The 22,213-nt window shown below is 36.3% G+C and overlaps 2 protein-coding genes and 1 long non-coding RNA gene across 3 annotated transcripts; 1 reads left to right on the top strand and 2 right to left on the bottom strand.

The window, feature by feature from the left end:
- Positions 1-7,270: 7,270 nt before the first annotated feature.
- LOC136816067 (protein-cysteine N-palmitoyltransferase HHAT-like) lies at positions 7,271-8,760 on the bottom strand. The gene has a single exon (XM_067072499.1). The coding sequence runs from the start codon at positions 8,700-8,702 to the stop codon at positions 7,284-7,286; it is 1,419 nt and encodes a 472-aa protein (XP_066928600.1). The 5' UTR covers positions 8,703-8,760; the 3' UTR covers positions 7,271-7,283.
- Positions 8,761-10,347: 1,587 nt separating this feature from the next.
- Positions 10,348-11,120, top strand: LOC136816066 (uncharacterized). The gene is made up of 2 exons (XR_010847796.1): positions 10,348-10,439; positions 10,603-11,120. It is a non-coding gene; the product is annotated as an uncharacterized lncRNA (long non-coding RNA).
- Positions 11,121-14,994: 3,874 nt separating this feature from the next.
- Positions 14,995-21,880, bottom strand: LOC136816065 (uncharacterized). Its single transcript, XM_067072498.1, has 9 exons — positions 21,761-21,880; positions 21,188-21,494; positions 20,674-20,805; positions 19,807-19,884; positions 18,936-19,068; positions 18,191-18,365; positions 17,683-17,787; positions 16,880-17,078; positions 14,995-16,614 (listed from the first exon to the last, which is right to left on the bottom strand). The coding sequence occupies exons 1-9, from the start codon at positions 21,851-21,853 to the stop codon at positions 15,059-15,061; spliced, it is 2,778 nt and encodes a 925-aa protein (XP_066928599.1). The 5' UTR covers positions 21,854-21,880; the 3' UTR covers positions 14,995-15,058.
- Positions 21,881-22,213: the final 333 nt, after the last annotated feature.

Here is a 22,213-nt window from a genome sequence, read left to right as displayed (position 1 = left end):
TTTTTGGTTGATTGATGGGAGTTGTTGAACGATTTGATCGAGTGATCGTTTTTGTTCTCCAATTCGTTTAGCGGCTAGTGATTTCAACATCTTTTTCGATTGACTTGGATCAATTGATTCATTTGATTGTGTTATGATGCGCTCGACTAGCACTTTAGTTGCCAAACGACTTGTTTCGTTTTGAAATTTAGCCTCATCCTCGATGTTGATGATTCCAAGGCCTCCCATCTTGATCGGAAACGAGAGGATCTTCCTTTCAATATCGGAGCACTGTCTGCCATCACATATGGCTGGTATGAGGTGAAAACGGATGACATTTTCGATGGGTCGAAGCAATTCTGATATATCGTCTAGAGTTCGGATGATATAGTTGAATTTTTGCCGGTAGCCAATAACGAAGGCGACATACGCAGCTTGGGGTTGAGTTATTGCAATGTCTGACAAAGTTTTGATTTCTTTAACCCAGGTTTCGACTTTATTTGAAACGAATTCCTTCTTGTAGCTTTTTTCCCCAACAGAAGCACCGAGATGTTTATGCCCCTTTGCTGTGATCTTTATAGACGTACCTTCGAATGTGTCGAGTGCCGTTTGATACATTTCGGGTTTTACTATCAACCATGACTTAGAAGGTTCTGGGTAGTAGCCGATAGTTGGACCGAGTTGCGTTAGGTCATCCCACCACTTGCGTAGTGCAACAAGTTTACCAGCACCAGTGATGTCGTCAGCGTACGCGACTTGTTTGGTATCTGGTACGTTTCGGAGGGTGTCGGTCAAGGGAAGCAAACATATGCCGTAGAGAGCCATAGCGATCGGATCTCCTTGTGTTGTACCTTCAGAAGACGACAGCTCTGCTCCTCCAATCGCAAACAGACGGACGTGGTTCGAATAGCAGTTGGTAGCAAACATCGCCAAGGTTGGACAAAGGATGTTAATGTTGTGCATCATAACTTCACGATTTATGCTGTTAAATGCATTTGAAGCGTCAACCAGTAGAACACCGTCTGTGTTCTCGTCGTTGTAGATGTCTGCCATCGCGTGCACTGCAGCCTCACATCCACCCAGCTGACCAGCGCACAGTTGGAGATTGCCAGCTGCTTCTTGTATTTCATTCCTCAGGAATGTTGTAACAGTCTTTCCAACGATGCGTCTAAGAACTTCCCCGATGCCGATCGGTCGAATGCCGGGGTTCTTATCCAAAGGTATCAGGGTGCACGATAAGAACGCCTCCATGTCCCTACCGGATTCTTTGTTGCATTGTTCAGTGCACATGATTCTCGTCATCCTTGCAATCGCCTTGCATAAATCATTAGAACGATCACCGAAGTTTTTTGACAAAAGGATACGTTGCCACATTTGTGCATCGATCTTGGAGGGGCCGGAAGAACCTTTTGTTTTAGCTGCCATACTTTTTATGAGTTCTTCATCGATGGCTTCAAAAAGCGTGGGGTCGATTTTGTTGAATGGTCCCTGAACAATCAGCTCGTCAATCTTTGGTTGACCTCTAGGATGCTTTTGCTGAAGAATTTGCAACGTGGTATCGTTGATTGGTACAATTCCGTGTGAATTCGTTGAGTTAGATAAGAGTTTGATTGCTTGCGTTTACTTTGCCTTGAAACATCAAATCACTAAATCGTTTCGATATTGATGTAACTCGATCAGCAGCAGACTTTGAAAATTTTGATTGTAGCATTCGGCTTTCGCGGATCAACGAGTCAAAATCGCCTTCTCTCCAAAGATCCAGACGTCGCTGTAGATGTTTCGTATGTTCTCTCGATTTCGATGTCTTTGATGGTTTCTGTAAAAGGAGCGATGGTAACACGGACAGGGCTTTCAAGGCGACATTCGACAAAGGTGACAGATTGTTCCATAAATTTATCAAGCGAGTGATTTCCTCAACAAAGCTTTTACCGACTGCACCACTTGGGACGTTGAAGATATTCTTCCGCCATTGACTGGTTTCATTGAACGCGGCAGAAAGGATCTGATCGATGTCATTCACTGTGTGATTGCCCATACTTTTGGCTGGAAATCTTTCGGATTTATCGGTTCTGACGACGATTCTTTATTTAGGCTAAGTGATGTCACTTTAAGGTTGACAGTTTTTTTCGATACAGGATCTTCGAATTCTTTAGTGTGACTTTTAAGCGGACATTTTCTTTCGTGATTTGACCTTCCCGATGGCTTTGAAAATGACCTTTTGCAACCCCATTTACATTCGTATTGAAGTTCTTTCGGTGGTTCTTTAGGTGGTTCTTTCGGAGGTTGAGAGTCACGGTACACGGGCACGGTAGCTAGGTCAGGAACGGGTACATTCGCCACCAAAGATTCTGATTGTACAGCACCGGTTGAACTGTAATTTTCAGGAAAAAGTTTCCGCATCAATTCTTCCATCTTTGGTGTAAACTTTCTTCTGCTTTTAAGCACTGTTCACTAAGCAAAGAGTTAAAATTTCTGGAAAATCAGTACCGTAAGTTACAGATTGACGGTTTTGCGTCCGCCAACAGTAGGATGTTTTTCATACGACGATGAATACGTCATTTCTTCGAGAAACGTCGCGGGAAAATATAAGTATCCTTCTCGATCGGGAAACGTCGCTCGGTTCGGAAGCGTATTGTTGATCGGACCATACTGCCTTTTAACAGTCAAAACAAAGATGGCGGCAAAAATAAACAACTGGTTGCTACCGCTCTTTCGCTATTTTTCTTTGGTTTTTATGCTTTAATGAGTTGAATTGGATCATGATTTTTGTGTGATTGTTACAAGAAATTGTTGATGATGAAGTTTTCTTATTATTCCTTCCTGAATTTGATGTTTCGTTTGGTTTGGCATGAGAGATTGATGCAATCTCTTCTTGAAAAACAGGATATTTTATCCGGTCGATATTTTATCAACTTTCACAACAAACTAACTTCAATTTTGCCCGTATATTTACACAAATTCTAACAAGGCAGTTGACTGAATATTTGTGGATAAATCTGACCATGCTATATTTGAAAAATTAAATACTTGCGACATCAAAAAAGTTTGAACTCACTTTTTTATGATGGTCAGATGCATGGTAGATGCGGCACCCAAGGAAATGGTTGTGGTTGGATATGAACTGGTATATCTTTAATGTAAAAATTTAAACCCAAAGCAAAATTTACTGATTGATGATTGATGTTTTAAAAATGCAACGTGGAAAACTTTTGGTTGTGAATTCGGACATTTTCTTGCACGTGCGTTTAAAACGTGGAAAACTTTTGGTTGTGAGTTTGGACATTTTCTTGCACACGTGTGTTTTTTAAAACGTGGAAACTTTTGCTGTGAATTTGGACATTTTCTTCCACGTGCATTTTAAACGTGGAAAACCTTTGGTTGTGAATTTGGACATTAACCTCCAGGTGCGCTTAAAACGTGGAAAACTTTTGGTTGTGAATTTGGATATTTTCTTCCACGTGCGTTTAAAACGTGGAAATTTTTGTTGTGAATTTGGACATTTTCTTTCACGTGCTTTTAAAACGTGGAAGTTTTTGCTGTGAACTTGAACATTTTTTCCCCGTGCGTTTAAAATGTGGAAAATGTTTGTCCTTAACTTGACATTTTCTTCCACATGCATTTAAAAAATGTAGAAAAATTTTGCTGTCAGGCAAAAATAAAAAAAAATGTAGTGTTTCCGGAATGCGGGTGAAGGAAAAAAGCTTTAATGCAGCCGGCCAGAAAAAATTTTTTATTTGATTTTTTTGATGACTTTAGTAATATATAAGATCATTGAAATAGAACTTTAACAATAACTTTTATGTACAAACAGTATGAAGTAAGCCCTGAATATACTAATGTATCAACTACTAACTAACAAACAATTCTTGATCTACAAGTGGGAATATCTAACCAAACTACTTTTATAGCTTTTAAAATGCTCCAACTTGATTTTCTTTATAATGAACTATACAGTACTGTATAGATGAACCCATAGTCTGTGGCCATTCAGAAAATTATTATTTTTCACCCGGTTGGTTTCCAGAAACACTACATTTTTTTATTTTTGCCTCAATTGAAAATTTTTTCAAGCAATATCCTGGCATGAAGACTTTTTTTCTTTTTGGAAATTTTGGAAATTATGATTGCCAATTATGTGACATTTTTTGCATTTGCAGCATGCTTTTGAAAATTACAAAATGCCTTCTGCTAGGGGAATTTTTTCCTTTCGGCGTTCTTTCAGATTATGAAAATGTTTCCCAGTATATACAGTAGGAGATTTTTTTTTCTTCTTTTGCATTACACTTTTTTTATATAAGAACCAGTAAAATTTTTCTGAGCCTCGACTGTTCTTTTTTTTTTTTGCACTTTGAGCTTCTATCATGTTCTTATTAATAGGATGCAAGTCAGGTACTTTAGGAATCATACCCAATTTTTATTACTTTGACCCCTAAATTGATTGAAATTGAGTAGTTTCAGGCTCAGCATTTTTCTTAAATTGTTCTTATTTTTTGGTGATTTTGAGCCTCGTTGTTCTTATAAAATTGTTATAAGCCTAAATATTAAAAAAGTGTATGTTTGAAATTATGAAATTGTTTCCCTGTTTTGAAAGTTTTTCACTTTTTGACATGCATTTCAAAAAATATAACTTTTGGATGCTATAATTTTTTACCTTTTTTTCAATTTTTTCTATATTTTACCTTTTCTCCAATATTTTATATATTAAACCTTTTTTCCAATATTTTATATATGAAAGTATATGCAAAATATTTCATCTATTTTGAGAATATAAATTTTCCTTTGGTTTTCTTATTGTAAAATATTCTCAATTTTTGATGAATAAGATCAATTTTTGTAGATATACATTACCCCCTGATTTAAGAAAACGAGAAAAGAGAAAAAGTATTTTAGGTTGAAATTTTAATATATTTGAGTTAAAAAAACTTCAAAAAAGCAGTTTGTTTTGAAAATAGAATATCAACTTTCTTTTGGTTCACCAGAGTTTGTACATGTTTGAAATGCATTAATAGAAATTTTCCTTGCTCTCGTGACGATCATGAAAATTACCAAGTTCGGTTCTTTTTGCTTCTAGGCGTCTCCGGCTAAAATCGGTGTTAAATCTACTTTTGTGGCGTTTTGGTCCTTTTCTTTTACACTAGCAATCGGAAAGTTTCGCTGGGAATAAGGAAGTTTAGCAATCCTACGGTATGTAGTGTAAAAAACCTTTCGCTTGCGAACACGAGATTTTCGTATCGTGCGTAACCCCTTTTACAATTGATTTAACGAATTGGAAATTTTGAAACACTGAAATGGGTGAAAATTACTATAAAATATACTAAAAAGTTGTCATTTTTCAAATAATATTCATTTTGTTAAATTTGATGGGGATTTAATTTGGCGAGTGATATGTTTTTGATTTTTTTGGCGGAGATTTAATTTTGTTTAGTTTTAATTGGCGAATTTTTGTTAAAACTCGCCAAAGCTAATCCCCGCCAAAATTTATCCACTTAAGGTATGACTCGGTCTTCTATTTAATAGGGTAAATGCAAAATGTGATATCCCTCTCTTCCCATCTTTTTATTTACAAATAATTTAATTATATTTTTTTGTTCTTATCAGCGCAAAATAACAATAGGCAGACACTGTCCTAATATGAAACGGGAAGACTGAACTTTCTTTCTTCACAGAGGAAAAAAGTGAGAGACAAAAAAAATTTCAAAAGACTCCTGCAATGATTGAACAGCTTCGCAGTCCCGAATGAAACATTGGAAAAGGTATTTTACAAATTCATAATTACATTTTAAGGTTTTGGGGACACTAAAACACCCGAATAGGAAAATGGACAAAAATACTTACAAAATGGGGAAAATAAGAACATGTTAAGAACATTTTTATCATCGTGCTTTCAGCTACAGTGAATCTCACCGCTCACTAATGGCTGTATAATGGAGTATATTTAACAATACAAAAATGGTTCTAGGAAAATTGCCCCCGAGAAAATTGCCCCCCGGAAAACTGCCCCCGGAAAACTGCCCCCGGAAAATTGCCCCCTAGGAAAACTGCCCCCTAGGAATACTGCCCCCCAGAAAATTGCCCCCCAGAAATTGCCCCCTAGGAAAATTGCCCCCTAGGAAAATTGCCCCCGGAAAATTACCTCCCCCCCGCCATCTTTTTTTCCACTTTTTATAAAATCCAATGAAACTTCAAATGGCCATTGTAGCTGTAAAATTAAGTAGTTTTGAATTACTCTTAGGGTACCTAGTAAACGGGGGTCAGCGGGGGTGGATTGGAAAAAAGGCTAAAACAGCATAATCCGTACAAAAAAGAAGTTTCAGATTCCGAAAAATTGATAAGCGGAGGAGGGGTTGGATCAACAATGTCCTGGGTAGAAAATTTTCGAAAAATAGATTATTTTGGTGGGAACTTTTTTTGGGGAATACTGTAATTAATTTTTTAACTGTGGTTGGAATTAATTTTAGCGAATGACAGCGCAAATCTGTTCTATTTCATTTTATTTTGAGCAACTTTGTTGAATTTCAGGGGTTATTTAGCCAAGAAAACTGAAATTTTAATTTTGGTGGGAACTTATTTTGGCGAGTTAGTAAAAATTAGTTCCCTTAGCTTAAGATAGCATGGATAGGGCGCTTAGGGTTAAGAAATGGGGAAAGATTTTTTTGAAAGTGATTTTATTGCTCGACTATCTTTCTCCACCTCATACAAAACTTGTAAAAGTCGTTTTTGAGGCGTCTTTTTTCTTTAAGAAAAAACTAAAAACTAAAACATGCAAAGCAGATCAATGGTCAGCGTGAGGAATATAGTAAGAATGAAGTTATCCATTCCATATGACCAAGAAATTTTGTAAAACCATAAAGAAAATACTTGAATAGCGAAAGAAATACAGTATAAAACACATTGAAATTGACTATCGCTAAACAGAGAAAACGCTTTCTCTGTATTCCATGGTTAAACCACATTATTCCTTATAAAAAGCGTCAACTTAATGAAAATTACGGCTGCAACCTGCAACCGTTGGACCAAAATATAGCCCCCAAAATATTCTAGATCTCTTAATCCGTTAAGACGCGATCACGTAAAATTGCGTAATCCAAAATCTCCCAAATGTTGAAAATTGAGTTAGATTTAGTTTCGAAAAATGGAAAAATAGGGGGCAATTTTCTGGGGGGCAATTTTCTGGGGGGCAATTTTCCTAGAGGGCAATTTTCCGGGGGGCCGTTTTCCGGGGGGCAATTTTCCGGGGGGCAGTTTTCCGGGGGGCAGTTTTCTCGGGGGCAATTTTCCTGACACCCACAAAATTTACAATCGAGTCAAAAGTTTTTACGACTTTGATAATTCTCAACGTCAAAAATACTTCTGTTAACAATATATAAAGATATCGTTACAATAAAAATATCTTTCCAACTTGTAAATATTTGTGTTAAAAGTTGAACTGCTGTGTCTATCCCAGTCAGAAATAAGAAATTACTGAAAATCAAAGCCAATATTGGAACCGTCAATATTACGGAGCGGAGTCTAACAGAATTCCGAATTGATTCCTCACTGCCGAATCTCTTGACCAAAATCTTTGCCATCGATTCAAGAACAATCCCAACCCAATTGACCACACCCCAAGTGAACAAAAGTTCAGTTGCACCATGCCAATATGCCACAAAGCCAAAACATAAAAATGAAGCTGAAATCTGTCTCACCAATCCTTTCTTGGACCCTCCCATTGGATAATAGATACAATGTTGAAGGAATTGGTACAGACCTCGATCAAATGTTCGCCACATTTCCATAAAAGTTGAAGTCATGGAAACACATTTAGGTGGACCAGGTGGAGTAAAGCCATCAATTTTTGCAAATAAGCCAGAAAACCGGAAAAATATGATATACTTGATGCAAAATAGTTGAACGTGAACCCAAGCGATGGACAACGCTTCAAGTCCAGTTTGCGTCGAAAGTAAATCTGTTTGATGGATCACTTTTGGAGTATACAAATGATTCATAAACAACTCCAAGCAAGCTGCGTATGTTGTACACGTAATCACATTTTTGGCAATCTCGGAGATCCTGGATTCCTTTGTTTTGCCGTTGAATTTATCAATTTCAAAATTTTGCTGTTGAAAGTCTTTATAAGTCATCAGCGGCCCGTTCAAAAATAAAGGTAGATAAAACATGTAATGAAGGAAATCAGTGAGGTTGTTTTCTTGTCTTTCTTCCATAACTGAAGAACTATAATCGATGCATCGGATGTAAACCATCAGCAGTGAAAATCTGACGATGTCTGCTACTTGAGGACTAATGACGAAGAAATCTTTCTGTATTTCGAATTTGAAGTTGATTGTATAGATCATGAACAATGCGTAGATCCACATCAGAGAACGTCTTTCGACACGAATGATTATGTAGAAAAACATAATATGTGTCAAAAACAACATCACTGCGTTTGTAGAAAGCAACAAGGCCAATGCAAGAGCTCCTGCAAGTATAAAGTAAACTTTTCGATATTTTGGAAAATTTTGAGACATCAATCTACCAAGGATCGAATAAATGGAAAAGGCTATACCTAAGGGTAGAGCATGTTCCCGCCACGCGTACCATTCATGATCATCTGGTGCACCATCTTCCAGGCCATCAATGTAGGTCAGCTTCCGTAAGCGATAAACGACGTGAAGAGGATAGAGACAAAGAAATATCCTTAAACTCCAGATCAAGGTTGTTTCGATTTTCTGAAAACCATTCATTATTGCCTATTTCTTTACTTTGAAGCTAAAAAAGTTATAAATGATAAAACAAAACCTTGTGGTAAAATGTCTAAAATATCACATTATATTCCCTTTTTACAGGAATAACCGTTAAGAGAAATTCAGTACCATATATGTGCGTGTTCCTGTAAGACTTTCAATCAAAAAGGGTATATCAAAAAAACTTATCGACTTCTTGAAAGGGTCCCAAAACCATAGCAGTTTCAAATTCAAAACATGTATTTTAGATACATGGCTTATATATTTTACAAACGTTATAACATGCAATGTTTTCTGATTAGATTTGTTTGAAATTACACTTCCTAGTTCCCCAGTTCATCTCCCCATTTCCTTTTTTTCTGTGAACTGGCAAGTAATTGACAAGGGATAAAGAGTCAAGAAAATAAGGAAGTATAAACCGATGCGGGAAAAAAAATCTCTTTGCTATTTATCCAATTACTATTCTACTGTTTAATAGTTTCTAAGATTTCTAAGATTTACCGATTTAAAAGGGACATTTTTTGTCGTGCACCTGTTGTCAAAAATATTTTCCAGGGTACAAAAAAAACGCACTCAAAAGGGAAGCACAGACGCGTACCATACCGTAACTTTTGCCTAGGTTTTTACACCTTTCGAGGGTACTGGGATTAGCCCTGCTAAAAATCTATTTATCTTAAAGACTTTTACAAAATGATGAACCAGAAACATCAATATAAAAAAGTTTACTGTCTTGTAAGGCTTTCAGCGTCTTATTTTGGCCCGGCGAAATACACAAAAGAAAATACGATTCGCCGGTTTAAAAATTCGGCTCACCGCTTTAAGTAAAAATTCGCCCAAATCAATACAGTGGGCTTGCTGAGAATATTGGCCTATAATCTAGAATTTGCCAGCCTTTCAAAAACAGAGAAAAACCCCTGGTAAGGCTATCGGACAGTTTGCTGAAAAAAAAACGGATCAGTAAAAATCCTTACGAATAAGGCGGATTAATATTTAAAAAAAATCCTGCTCCACTTTTTTTCGGACACACAATGTAAACATTCATCTGCTTTCTCCAATCGTTTCTTTGAGATGTGATATATTTACCTGTCATAACCAATGCTTTCAGCAATTTTCATAAAATGTGTCAGATAGATAGAGGACAAAAAACTAGGAAGTCTAACTCGCGGATTACACTAATCAAAAGCTGCTGCAAATTTTAAGAAGAAGTAAAAAAGACATCAAAATTATATTCTCTGACTATTGTTCCCACTGTGTTTAAGGAACGCCATTCAGCTGTTTATCCAATTATCTACTTCTAGGGAAGATTTTTGCTGAAAGTTGGTAGAATGATAAGAATGACGAGTGATTACTATCACGGCTCGTATCTCTCTAAGGGAATGTATGTAGCATTGCATGCATAGGCGGTTTTAGACCCTGTCGAACTTATCAGATGGAGAGATTTATAATTGTCATGTTATTGTTATTTTGACGAGTGTTGCACTCCTTCGCATGTTTCCGACCGTACTTGCTCTATTTTCTTAAATCCTCCAGTGCATTGTTAACTTGCCTTTACCCAGACAAATCTTGTTTCATGCGTTACGCGAGACAATAACAAGAACAAAAAAAAGTTAAATACTTTTGTATAAGTCCTTTCTAATAGCCGGTAGACTACCAACGGTTTTAGTATAAATACCCAACTTTCCAATCAAAATACTTCATACGATTCAAGTTTAAGCTACAGCAAAGATACTTTAAAAGGTAGGTGTCAATTATCTCGAAAATTTCAAAAACTAAGGAATTAAATTTATTAATGCCGTATTCTAACTATCATATCCTTGAAATTCTTTTCAGACTGTTTTGGTACTACATATTCTTAAAACTCTTTTTAGTATTCACAATAGTATTTTTCTCATATTTTTAGTGCACGAAAAGTTCACGTGAGAAAAATGAAGATCATCTTGTTATTTGCAACTATGGCACTATTTTGCTGGAGTGAAACTGAGGCGTGTGGTGGAGGCGGTGGTAACAGTGGGAGATCATGGATTGGCGGTTGTTGGACGACATGGAGCCGCTGCACGCGCTGGAGTAATTCTTTGACCGGAATCGCCTGGAAGTCGTGCAATGACCGGTGTAAAGAAATTGGCAAGTCTGGTGGTAGCTGCCAACTTTCGAGATCGAATTGCCCGGCATCGAATAATGCTTATCAGTGCCAGTGCTATTAAAACTTTCTTTTGCTGACGAGCCTCTTGTGGTTGTGACACATAATGTATAACATAATGTATAACTTTTATAACATTAGTATTCTATTATAACATGACGCTTCTGGTTATTATTTTCAACATTTTTATAACATTAGTATAATTTGTTTACCTAAGTTTTGTTTACTTCATATTTACTCTTGGTTGCTATTATCAAATAAATTGATTGTTTATCACTTAACTTAAAGTTTATTTACTCGCGTTCAGCAGAACTCTTCCCAGCGTGTTGCGATGACGGATACCGTCTAGTACTATTACAGTATAGTGTAATTTGTAGTATTATCCAATATTTTTCAGTATTTCAAAACCTTTTTCTAATCTTGTCGCACCTTATTCCCAGGGGGTACTAGGTCTGCGAGATTACGTTTTTGGGACCCTTAGGAAACCTTAAAGACTTTTCTTTTGTTGTCGATTTTTACTCGATAATTGTCCAATTTTTTGAAAATCACGACCCTTTAAGAGAGGAAATTTTGATTTTCGTGAATTTGGACCCTTACCCTTACCCTTGACTCGATTTACTTTTTGATTGTTTTGCACCCCTTTGAGAGACTTTCAAGGTTGTGAAGAAGGGACCTTTATCGCTCGCACATACACCCTGCACTCATTTTGCCTAAGTTCTCCCCCCCCTCCGGTCACACTTGTTATTACTACACATGCGCATACTAATACTGGGCTAGTGTGTTTCTGAAATATCGCCGTTCACTCAGTTCCATCGGACCTTCAATCAAAACAAAACCTTTACTTTTGATTGTCATCTTTGAATAAATTGATTGAAATATATTTTTTTTTCTTTATTGAAACAAAGACACGTGTACACTGTGAATGTGAACATATATTATAAAACATTACTTAAACATAAAATATAGTCCCTCCCCCCGCAACAGTTTCAAATTTTTTGTCAATGGCTTCAAGCATTTTTGTGACTTCAGTAGAACTCCTTGTCTTTGCTTGACTCATATTACCAAAAACAATCTACAACAAGCCAAATAACAATAAAAAAAACCACAAGAATATTAGTCAGCCAAAAGATTAAGCCATAATATTCAAAACGCCTTTTTTTCCTTGACACGTCAGTTATCAAAATATTGTTTTTATGCAATTGATATTTGAATTATATTCATAACTTTATTGCGTTTATGTTTATCATTGTAACCATTTAAGCACCCCCTTCTCACAGACCCACTGGGACCCCTTCCCATTGGAAAATTTTGCCAAAATATCGTCCCAGTGGAAAATTATCCTCCAATTTTTGTCCCCACTGAAAATAATCAATTAAATCAATCCTCACAGCAAAATATTATACTATTTTTCCCATGCCCACTGAATTTTCTGACTTGAAACAATGGAATTCAAATCCCTAGCCATAAAAAACATGGGAATATCAATCCCCATCGAGTTTCAGTCCGTTATTTTTATCCCCACTGGCTGAAAAATCCTACCGGGTCTGTGAGAACGGTGTGTATTTAAGTGTTAATTACCGTATTACCGTATTGCGTTAAAGAGAGAAAGAAGTACAAAAACTTTTCTACTTGTAGTTGTATTCTGATACGGAAACCGACAGGGTTTCCGAAGCTTTTGAAAAAAAATCTACTTCAGAAAATATGGGTGATATTTTAGAAGAAGGGAATTCCTAACGTGAAAAGCACAGGGTGAAATCTGGTTCGGACCTGTGAAGGCGAATAGCGATTCTATTCAGCGCGCAATCAACCCAGAAAAAAGTAACCATGAAGACAATCCAAGATCTTGGATTATGTTTAAAGTTGATATTTTTATTCGCGTCATTGAAAACATAACTCAAAAATATCGTCAACGCTTTTAAAAAAGGGTCAGTGATAGAGAATCATAACATAAACATAAAGATATGTCTATTACTTCGATTCCATTGAAGTAACATTACCAATCAAAAGTTTAGTTTAGTGAAAAATTTACAAAATTGCCTTGTCCGGGGTAATTTTGCTCCGTTTGAGGGTAACTTTTAATGTCCTGGGGGTCAAAAGTCATCATATCCGAGGGGTAAATTCCTAAAAAATGTTACATCCTACACCCACAGATCTGTAAAGCCCGAAGCTAGATAGGAAACTTTAAGCTTTCTCCAGCAAAAAAAAGTGCAGCAAAAATTTGACTTTTTAAATTCCGTGCCGATGAATAGGATCTAGCATTTTAATTGATTTCGGAGCGCGAGATCAAAAAAGGTAGGGGCAAATGCTATTTCGCCATCTCTCAAACAAGTGAAATTGCTTGTTGTCACGCGATTTCTTTGGTAGGAAATCCTATACCAAAACTTGCGATAAAAAGGCCGCGGATCTAGCCTACACCCCCATATTCAATTTTTTTCCATTGACACATGCACGCGATAAAAGTTTTTTACTTGGTCGTCAGAAGATGATATGTTTTGAAACTTCGGCCCCTGATACTCAGGGTAGGGAATTCCCATATGAAAAGTGTCCCCTCCCAAATTACCGATAGGAATTTGAACTTTTCTCCCTACCTAAAGATTACGAGATATCTAAGTAGCGTAGATACACGCAATTAGCGAGTAAAATAATGAGTTCAGTTTAATTAGAGCCACTTCCGCTTTTGTTCGACTGAGGGTAATTAAACTTAACGTAAACTGTAATTATTTCAAGAGTATGTATTACGAGAAAGAAACAGTCAATTGATATACGTCGATGATAAAGTTGAGTGTTTTTTGAAGGTTGAAGAAAATGAAGTCTGTTATTGTTTTATCGCTAGTGTTAACATTGAATTTATTTTTCGTCGGTAAGAGACTTTGTCGGATGAATCGTACAAGTTTTAGCGAGATCACGAAATCTGATAAACTAAAGGCACACTAAGAGCGAAGATCGCTAAAAACCATTGCTTTGAATTATGGATTCAAGATTATTTTATTCCAAAATTTACGTTTTTTTTTAAACTGAGAATTGATCAAGAATTAAACTTTTGTTTTTTTTAGCATGCGAGTACAAGACACCCACCAAAAAAGAACAAGAAAAAGCCATTGAGGAATGTCCAGACTTGTGCTCCAAAACGAGTCAAAGTTGGCTGGGTAATGCAGTTCATCCTACCGATAAACATAAATTCTTAGCATGTTGGCATGGAACAACAATGGGTTGTGGTGTGTGTCAGAAACCAAGATATTTTGATGCTGAAAAGTTGAGATGTGTTTGGCCTGGTGGTTTGGATTATGACCCGATGACCGTATAAATTAAGGTGGTCGTTAGAACGATGATTTTTAATAGAACTAGAATTTTAACAGGCTTTCCTACTCATACTCTAACGAATAAACCTCTTGTAAAGATTATACACGTTTTTTATAAGAACATCCAAAAATTTTGAAACCTTTCGATGTTCTTAACTTTTTGAGTTTTAAGCCTAAAAATGTTCTTAACATGTTCTTATTGTCACCGTTTTTTGAGTTTTTTTGTCCATTCTCCTAAGAAATCGGATGTTTTACGAAGCCTTAATATGTTCTTAACTTGTTCTTGATATTTTGGTCATCGAGGCCTTATGTTCTTATACAGTTTGTTCTTATAAAAAAACAACGTGTATATCTATAGGTCTAGTAAATAGTAAATTCTCTAGCTTTAAGTGTTCACTCATTTTTCTACCATTGTTTCTAAAAACTTTCAAACGGGATTAGTCTAATTCCGAGGGACAAGCTGGAGTTTTTACAAGTTCTTTGATGACTCTGTTGGTCGTTAAATGTTGAGACAAACAATTTTATTACTTTTTCTAAAGAACGCGTCATCCCTATTGTTTAAAAATAACCAATCAGTTAAGCATCTTGTAAAAACTCCAGCTCATCTCAATTCCGATGGTATGGTTTCTACACTGAAAGCGAATGGACTTAAGAAATGCTTAGTAGGTACATAGTATTTTCTAACTCGAAGGTCATTCATCCTTATTTTCTAAACCGAATTTTTAAATAATTTAAACTGATACAACATTCTATATACACTACAAAAAAAATGAACAATTATTTCAATTGTCTAAATTATTATTATTTCGCATTATTATAGCTTATAAAGGTTGAAAGAATTTCAAAACATAGAAAATCATGTTTCGATTTTATTAGTGTCTCACTTCGTTTCCAATAATATTTACAAACAGTCTCATTATTTACAAATCAGCCATTGAGGTATTATGTACAACAGTGTAAGCGGTACCAACGCCGCTAGAAACGCTCGTCAGAAAAGCGTCAGCGTTAAATGACGTTATAGGGGGTAACATTGTATTTAAAGTATTATTCGTATCTGGGGTTTGAGGTGTTGTATAGACTATCAGCTGATTCGTTGCAGCGACAGGGTTAGAGTAACTTGTAATCGCACGTTGTAAAACCATGTGTTGAGGCTCAGTCACGCGTTGTATTTGAGGCGTAGTGGCGGCCGTTTGTTGAATGATAAGTTGTTGCTGCTGTGTATGTGATTGGACAGTGGGTTGTACTAAAGGATCGTGTGTTGTGGAAGAGAAAAGCATTGTGGGTAATGTAGCTAAAGAGATCGAAGGTTGTTGCAGAGAAATTGTCATTGGTTGACTAACAGCTGCTACTGTCGGTGGAGCCTGAGTGGCGGCAATTAAATGCACCTGTTGGGCGGCCGCGCGGAGGTCAGTCAGCGGTGAAGAGTCCGTAAGATTACTAATGCTCGAAGTGTTCAACATATTGAGGGAAACCGGATTAGCAAGCGTGGTCAAAATATTAATTTCATTGTTCGTATTACGTAGTGGAGAAGTCATTAGCGATATATTTGGAGTGACTTTGGTTTGATTATTTCCGATGGCTTGTAGTATGTTATTCATATTAGCCGTTGGTGTAAGAAACTCTGCCAGTCCTGGATTATTGTTAGCTGAAGCAACGATTGTAGGCATCACTGTCTCCGTGTTTACAACGTTCGGTACAAGGTTTTGTGGCACGACGTTTTGTTGTATAACCGACGCTTGAATGGGAGTCGTAACTGCTTGAACTACAACAGGATTTCCGACTGATTGTTCAATTGCACTTGGTGTTACTATATATTCTGTAGCAGCATTTTCCATAGGTTGGCGTATCGCCTGTTGGGCGGCCGCCTGTGCTTGGGCGGCTAGAGTAGCTTGAGAGTTTTGTAGCTGTTGTTGAAGCAATTGAATTTGAAGTTGTAATTGTTGTTGCTGTTGTAATTGAAGCGCTTGTAGTGTCATTGTGTTCGGTACCGTCACAGTAGACTCGTTCGTCAAACCTGCCGGTATCGAAATAAACCCGTTATTTGAGAATTGTCCATTAACTGCAATAACAGCCGATGGATAAGTGGATAAGTTTGTGTTTTGAGCAGACATTGAGACAAGTGAATCAGTGTTTTCGACTATCTTGATATTGGCCGGGATACGACCTCCCGTTCTCGCAGAATTGAAATCAATTTTCTCCCCCATCAGTACAACTCCTACATCATTCTTACTGATGTCCGTATTATTCTTAGCTTTCTTTCGCGTTCTCTTCTTTTGTGGTTCGGCTAACGGTTTCTCGGTCTCGGCACTTTGTTGCATCATAGGGGCGAGGCCAGCAGAACTGGCAGCTGTTTGAAGGATTTGGTAAGATGGAACGAAAGCTGTTTCTTCTGTCTCCTCGCCGTTCAATCCTACACTCTTTGGATTGACTCGCCAATATTTCTTCAGCCCGTGTTCCGGAGGCTCCCGATCTCCGCCTAGCGAAGAAAAGAAAAATGTTTCAGATTGATAAGTATCAAAACAGAAAAACTTCCAGATCATTTTGCAAGGAAAGATTTGAAATTTAGACACCTAAAAAGAAAGAGTAGTAAAAACATTTTGAACCATTGAACTAGAATTTCAACGGTTATACACATGAATATGAATAATGTAGAAAAGGTATATTCTAAAAGTGGTATCGAAAAAACGCGAATTTTGTGATAAAATTGTTCCAATATAAATACTCCTTATGAGTCGACGTACCTGTACTTTTCATCTGCTCGTTGACTTTTCCAATAGTCGAATTGCTACACCCCGTCACCCACGAAATGAATTTGTAACAGTTCGCTCGATTACCACCTGAAGGTGTCAGCATCTCCGCTAGCACACGACGCGCTTCGACTTGACCAGAGGTTGCACGCTCTCTCCAACAACGCAGTAAACGAAAATGGGTCAAAGCCATCTAAATGGACGAATAGGAAGAAAATAGGAAAGCAAACATTCCCGAGAAGTTCAGTTTCGGTTCCTCTTTACTGAACCATAAAAGTACTTTCTTAAAGATTGAGCTGATATAATATTTTAGTATTCCGATGCACTTTAAAACGAACACGTTTTTTTATTAGAATAGTTTTATATTAACTACGCGATGCTGAGTCTCAAATTTGGATTTGAAGACCAAAAGTAAAACAAAAAGGAATTTAAAAACGTATTAAAACATCTTAAAGAACGTAGTAAGCATGAAATCCAAAGAACAAGAACTTCCGAGGTCAGGGTTAGATAGCATTAAACAAAGACGAAAAATGTCCTTTACATGAAAGGCAAAAATCTTCTTTGGGAGAAAGGGTCCATAATTTCTTGTTGATTACACCAAATTTGAATGAAAGCTTCATTAGTCAAGGGAACTGGGGGAGGTCAACTAGTTGGAGAGTTGGAGAGTTAACGTGAAATATATTTGTAAACATATATTAATGTCTGAATTTTCCGAATTTATTCGTTGTCTGTCTGAAGTTGTCTTATAGGTGTGTATTTTACGGACCAGAATATATCAATAAGTGAGTGATACTTACGCGAACACAGTTATCAGCACAGCAAGGTTCTAGTGGAAGGTCTTCGATGTCCTTCAATTTTCCTAGTGCTGCTTTTCCTTTTTGTCTCTCTACACGAATCCCTTTCTATAAGAATAAAAACACAAGGAATTTCAGGAACAAGTTTACGAAATTTAAAATAACAAACCCTAAATATGTTTGAAAGGATGGACTTACGTAACAGTCAAATTAAGAAATTTGACCTTAAAATCCTAATGATAAGTTTTTAACAAATTATACCCCTAGTAGCAAATGATATAAACAAAAAAAGAAGAATTTCTTCATTAATGGAGAATTAGAATTAACAGTTTCGTTTTGCTCTTACTTTCGAATTTTCGACTTAAAGAGGGTGCGTTATATCAAAGTATGTAAATGCAAACTTTTGACATACAGACACAAAAAATTTTCTACTTGAAGTCTTGTTCTGACAAAGGACTTTTTTCGGGACACCCTGTATAGAAATTAGAAGTAAACTACAAATCAATCTTACGTTGGGGTCAGTTTTCATACGTTTGTGAAGAAAATTATTGGAGTAGGAAAGAATCCTCTGAGCTGCTTTCTCACACAGCTTCATATCATTCCTCAACATAACTCTCTTGTTCAAAACATAATCTTCAAACTCTTTGGATTTACGATGCCCGTTACCAAGTCCAATTTTCAAAGAACTGAAAAAAATAATAAGAAAAATTTATGATGGGAATCATAAACAAAATGAAAATCTTTGAGTTAATCTTAGGATTGAAAAACAATGAACTGTTTCGCTGTTTCACCACCACACGAACTCATTTGGATTTCTGACCGATAAAATTAAAAAGGAAGATCTTAATCTAAAATAAAAATAAAGAAAAGAATCCCTTAGTTTTCAAAACCAAATTGTAAAAATTCTCAAAAAAAGAAGGAAAAACAGTGGTAGTTTTTGTCTGTATAAAATATTAAGCCAGTTTTTATTAAGAACAGACAAATTTTTTAAAGTTCCAACAAGAAGTTAGAGGATTAAGATTTCTATAGCAAATAAAACCATGATAAAGTGACGATAAAAAACTCCATAATTTCGTTTGCTTTCGGAAGATCTTTAAACACTGAACTCCTAGATTTGTCTTTCTCTTCTTTTTAGTACACAAAATCCACATTTTTACATTTTTGTTGATGCCTGGCTATTTGTTATGCCTTTTATATTTTGAATGTATAATTTTGTAGGATTTTTACAATAAGCAAAACCAAAGGGTTGAACCTACTTGGTCTTGCCCGGTTTCTTTTCCAGTTGAGCAGGGTCATAACATTTCATCTTTTTCAGCTCGTTCGCTTTTTCCAAGACCTCCAAAAGTTCTTTAGCTCTTTCTGTAATCGATTCGGTGAACCATTCTGAATCTTTGATGGAAAAGAATTTAACTTTGAAAATATTTTTAGGAAATCTTTAAAGACTTAGGTGGATAGTGTACAGTTAATAAAGCAAAAAATTTTTGATCAGCCAAAATTGATTTTTTTCACCATCAGAATGAACAGCGAACAAAGGTAAAAATATAACAATAATACATAAAATAACATAAACAAAACAGAGCCAAATTGGGAGTATATTTCAACCATCTGTCAAATTAAAATCTTGCAGTATGTTCATGGCGTCCTCCAGCTTTTTGGTCCCCCCTAATATGAGCTAAAATCCCCCATCTGGCCTTTCCCCCCCACCTGTCTTTAAAATTTGTGCTCCCCCCAATTGGGAAATCCCCCAAGCCGTATTGTATAAGGGTTGCGAAGTGATGATCCAGACTCGCCTCAATTCGCAAGCTACTATAGCAAAAAAAAGACTCTCAAAATCCCTAGAAAGACAGGCTCATAAGCCTGAATGCCCAAACACACCAGGAAGGATCCTATTCCTCCCCCCACTAGGTAGAGGACTGAATATACCCCCTATTCGCCTTTCTCCCCCCATCAAGCTTGAAATTTTCACTTCCCCCCTGGCACCAAAATCTGATTCCCCCCCCATCTTCCTGGGGGGGGGGATGATCCCATGATGTTGCTTTAAGGGGTTATGATATCCCGTGTAGAAAATTTCTTTTTAGTTAATTTGAATTTAAATTAATTTTAGTTCAAAAGTGAATTTTTATATACCTTCAGAATTTCCGATAATGTATTTTTGAATACAACCACATCCAATCTTCTTTGTATGAGCACAAAACAACTGTGAAGCTATCAAAGAAATATTGAAAAATCTTATTTTTGGTTTGAAACATAGTGTGCACCCCCCCTCCCCAGAATAGTGGGGGGGGGGGGGCTTTTGCTGATTTGGGTCGAAATTTTTCAGGTGGGATTTGGGGTTTTCCAGGTTTTAGGTGGGAGAAACAAGTTAAGGTGGGAGTTAATTTCTTTAGGTGGGACTTTGGGTGTTTTGGAAAAAGTAAAATTAGATAGATAGAGCTGCTTTTATTTTGCATAAGCTGAGAGCCTTAATATATCTGCTTTTTAAATGTATATAATAGACATATTAATATATCATATGTAATATATTGCATCTTCATATTACGGTAAAGAAATTTTGTTTTGTTCCTCGAATTAGTATATTTTTTTGTTTTTAGCTGGGATCTGGGAGTCTGGGCTGAAGTTGGGAATTTTAGGATAAGGTGGGACCTGAATTTTCAAGTGGGACCTGGAACCCCCTTGCACATATGGTTTGGTTGTTAGTTATTTGTACCAGCATTTTTTGTTTGTATAGGTTGCGATGTAAAAAAGGATTCTTCTTGAGTATTATTGAAAGAGGAAGAATATCTAAATATTTCATTATTTTCAGTAGTACCAATGATCATTATCTCTCAGAAATGAATAAAAAACCTTCCACACTAAAACGCACAAGGGAATTATCTGAAAAAGAGGAGCAATAAAAATATCATCAGTTTTAACAAGAATCACCAACATTTCTCTTTTTATCAAAATGCTCCTTTTCCAAAACTTTCTGACCCCTTCAAATACAATAAGGTTTACCAGATTCATTTTCCAGTTTTAGGGCAAGGTCTTTCCCAAACTGTTCACTCTCTCTGAGAAATTGTTCTTGATCTTCACCGGACATTTGTGCCTTCAGAAAACGGTTCTTTTTTGTACGACCAAATTTAAGGCCTAAAAGTTAAGGATAAAGTGTCATAAAAAGAATACTAATGAAGAATATGCATATTTTGATACCTGATAGACATGAATAGGATTAACCTTGCTGAATAAAACATTATTTTCAATGTTTTCAAGTAAGTCAGTCAGTAAGAATATTCACTTAATGGTTGTCTGCGGAGCGAGGAGTGAGGGGGTCCATCCTTTTTTTAATGCTGAGGTAGTGAACCATACTACTCCCAGCAATTTAACACGCAGATCAGATTACCCCATCTAACCCACTCGTTTTGCTGAGTTGGTGGTGACCCAGGATGGAACCCATAACTAAATGTTCTGATGACTGAGCTACCCGACCATTTTCAAAATGAAGTAGACTAACGAAAAGAAATCTTCATACCGCAAGCATTACAGAGTGTCAAAAGATTCTGGGTTTCAGGATCAACTTTATGCCTTGGTGCAGCTTTGTATTTTGATGTACTAATCTTGTTTCCTCTGCGCATTGGGTTGACAACATATCTTGATCCACAATGGTCACATTTGAAATCATTGTAAAGGTTTGATGAATATTGTGTTTTCATTCGAATTGTTTTAGCCTTGGCAGCTTTGGCTTTCAGTTTTTGATTTTCCTCTAAAGCACTTGCAATCAAATGAATTGGAGCTTTCTTTGTACGAAAGCTCTTGCGGACCATTTTTGGAGGTGATTCCTATGATAGACATTAGAATAACATATTTTAAATACTTATTTTTTGATACAACAATACACTTAAGAACCAGTAAATTTTTGTAGAAGCTCTACAGTTATTTTGGCACTTTGAGCCTATTGTTTAAATTATATTTATTGTATTGTGTATGAACTATATATCTGGGGTCAACAACCATGAAATTTTGTCTTGATAATATTAAGACTTCCCAATCCTTAAAAAGTTGACAAAAGTTGATTATATTTTGCACAAAATAATTGAACACATACAGGTGAAGGAATGTCCATCCTGACTTCAATCAATTCTTCCTTGATATTCTCTTTACCATTTGTTGTCAAGGCTACACTTTCAATTGTTTTCATTACAATATTATCTGTTTCTTAATTCATCTGAAAAACATAATAGAAAAGCTGTATGAAGAAGATTGATCGATAAACAAACTACTCATGTATATAATAAATTATGGTCTGACTGGTGATCAAAGAGCAGAACTATTAATTCTAAGACCATGTTCAGACGTTACGGTTTCATACCGCTCCGATGTGGTATTTGTGACGGATAGGAAGTAATCATACTCATTTCCGAACGAAGAAAACGGAGCAGTTCTGTTCCGATGAAAATAGTGGGGGAAAATCCTTTCGATCTGTTTTGTTTTGCAACGTCTTCTTTTTTTACATTCACAATGTTTTGGAACATAGCGTGGTCTAAGATCTTATCATTAA

Source organism: Clytia hemisphaerica, unplaced genomic scaffold (assembly GCF_902728285.1).
Source record: "Clytia hemisphaerica strain Z4C2 unplaced genomic scaffold, Clytia hemisphaerica genome assembly, whole genome shotgun sequence".
NCBI classification, from domain to species: domain Eukaryota; kingdom Metazoa; phylum Cnidaria; class Hydrozoa; order Leptothecata; family Clytiidae; genus Clytia; species Clytia hemisphaerica.
Note: the sequence above shows the minus strand (reverse complement) of the source record. Positions and strands in the feature narration are given on the sequence as shown.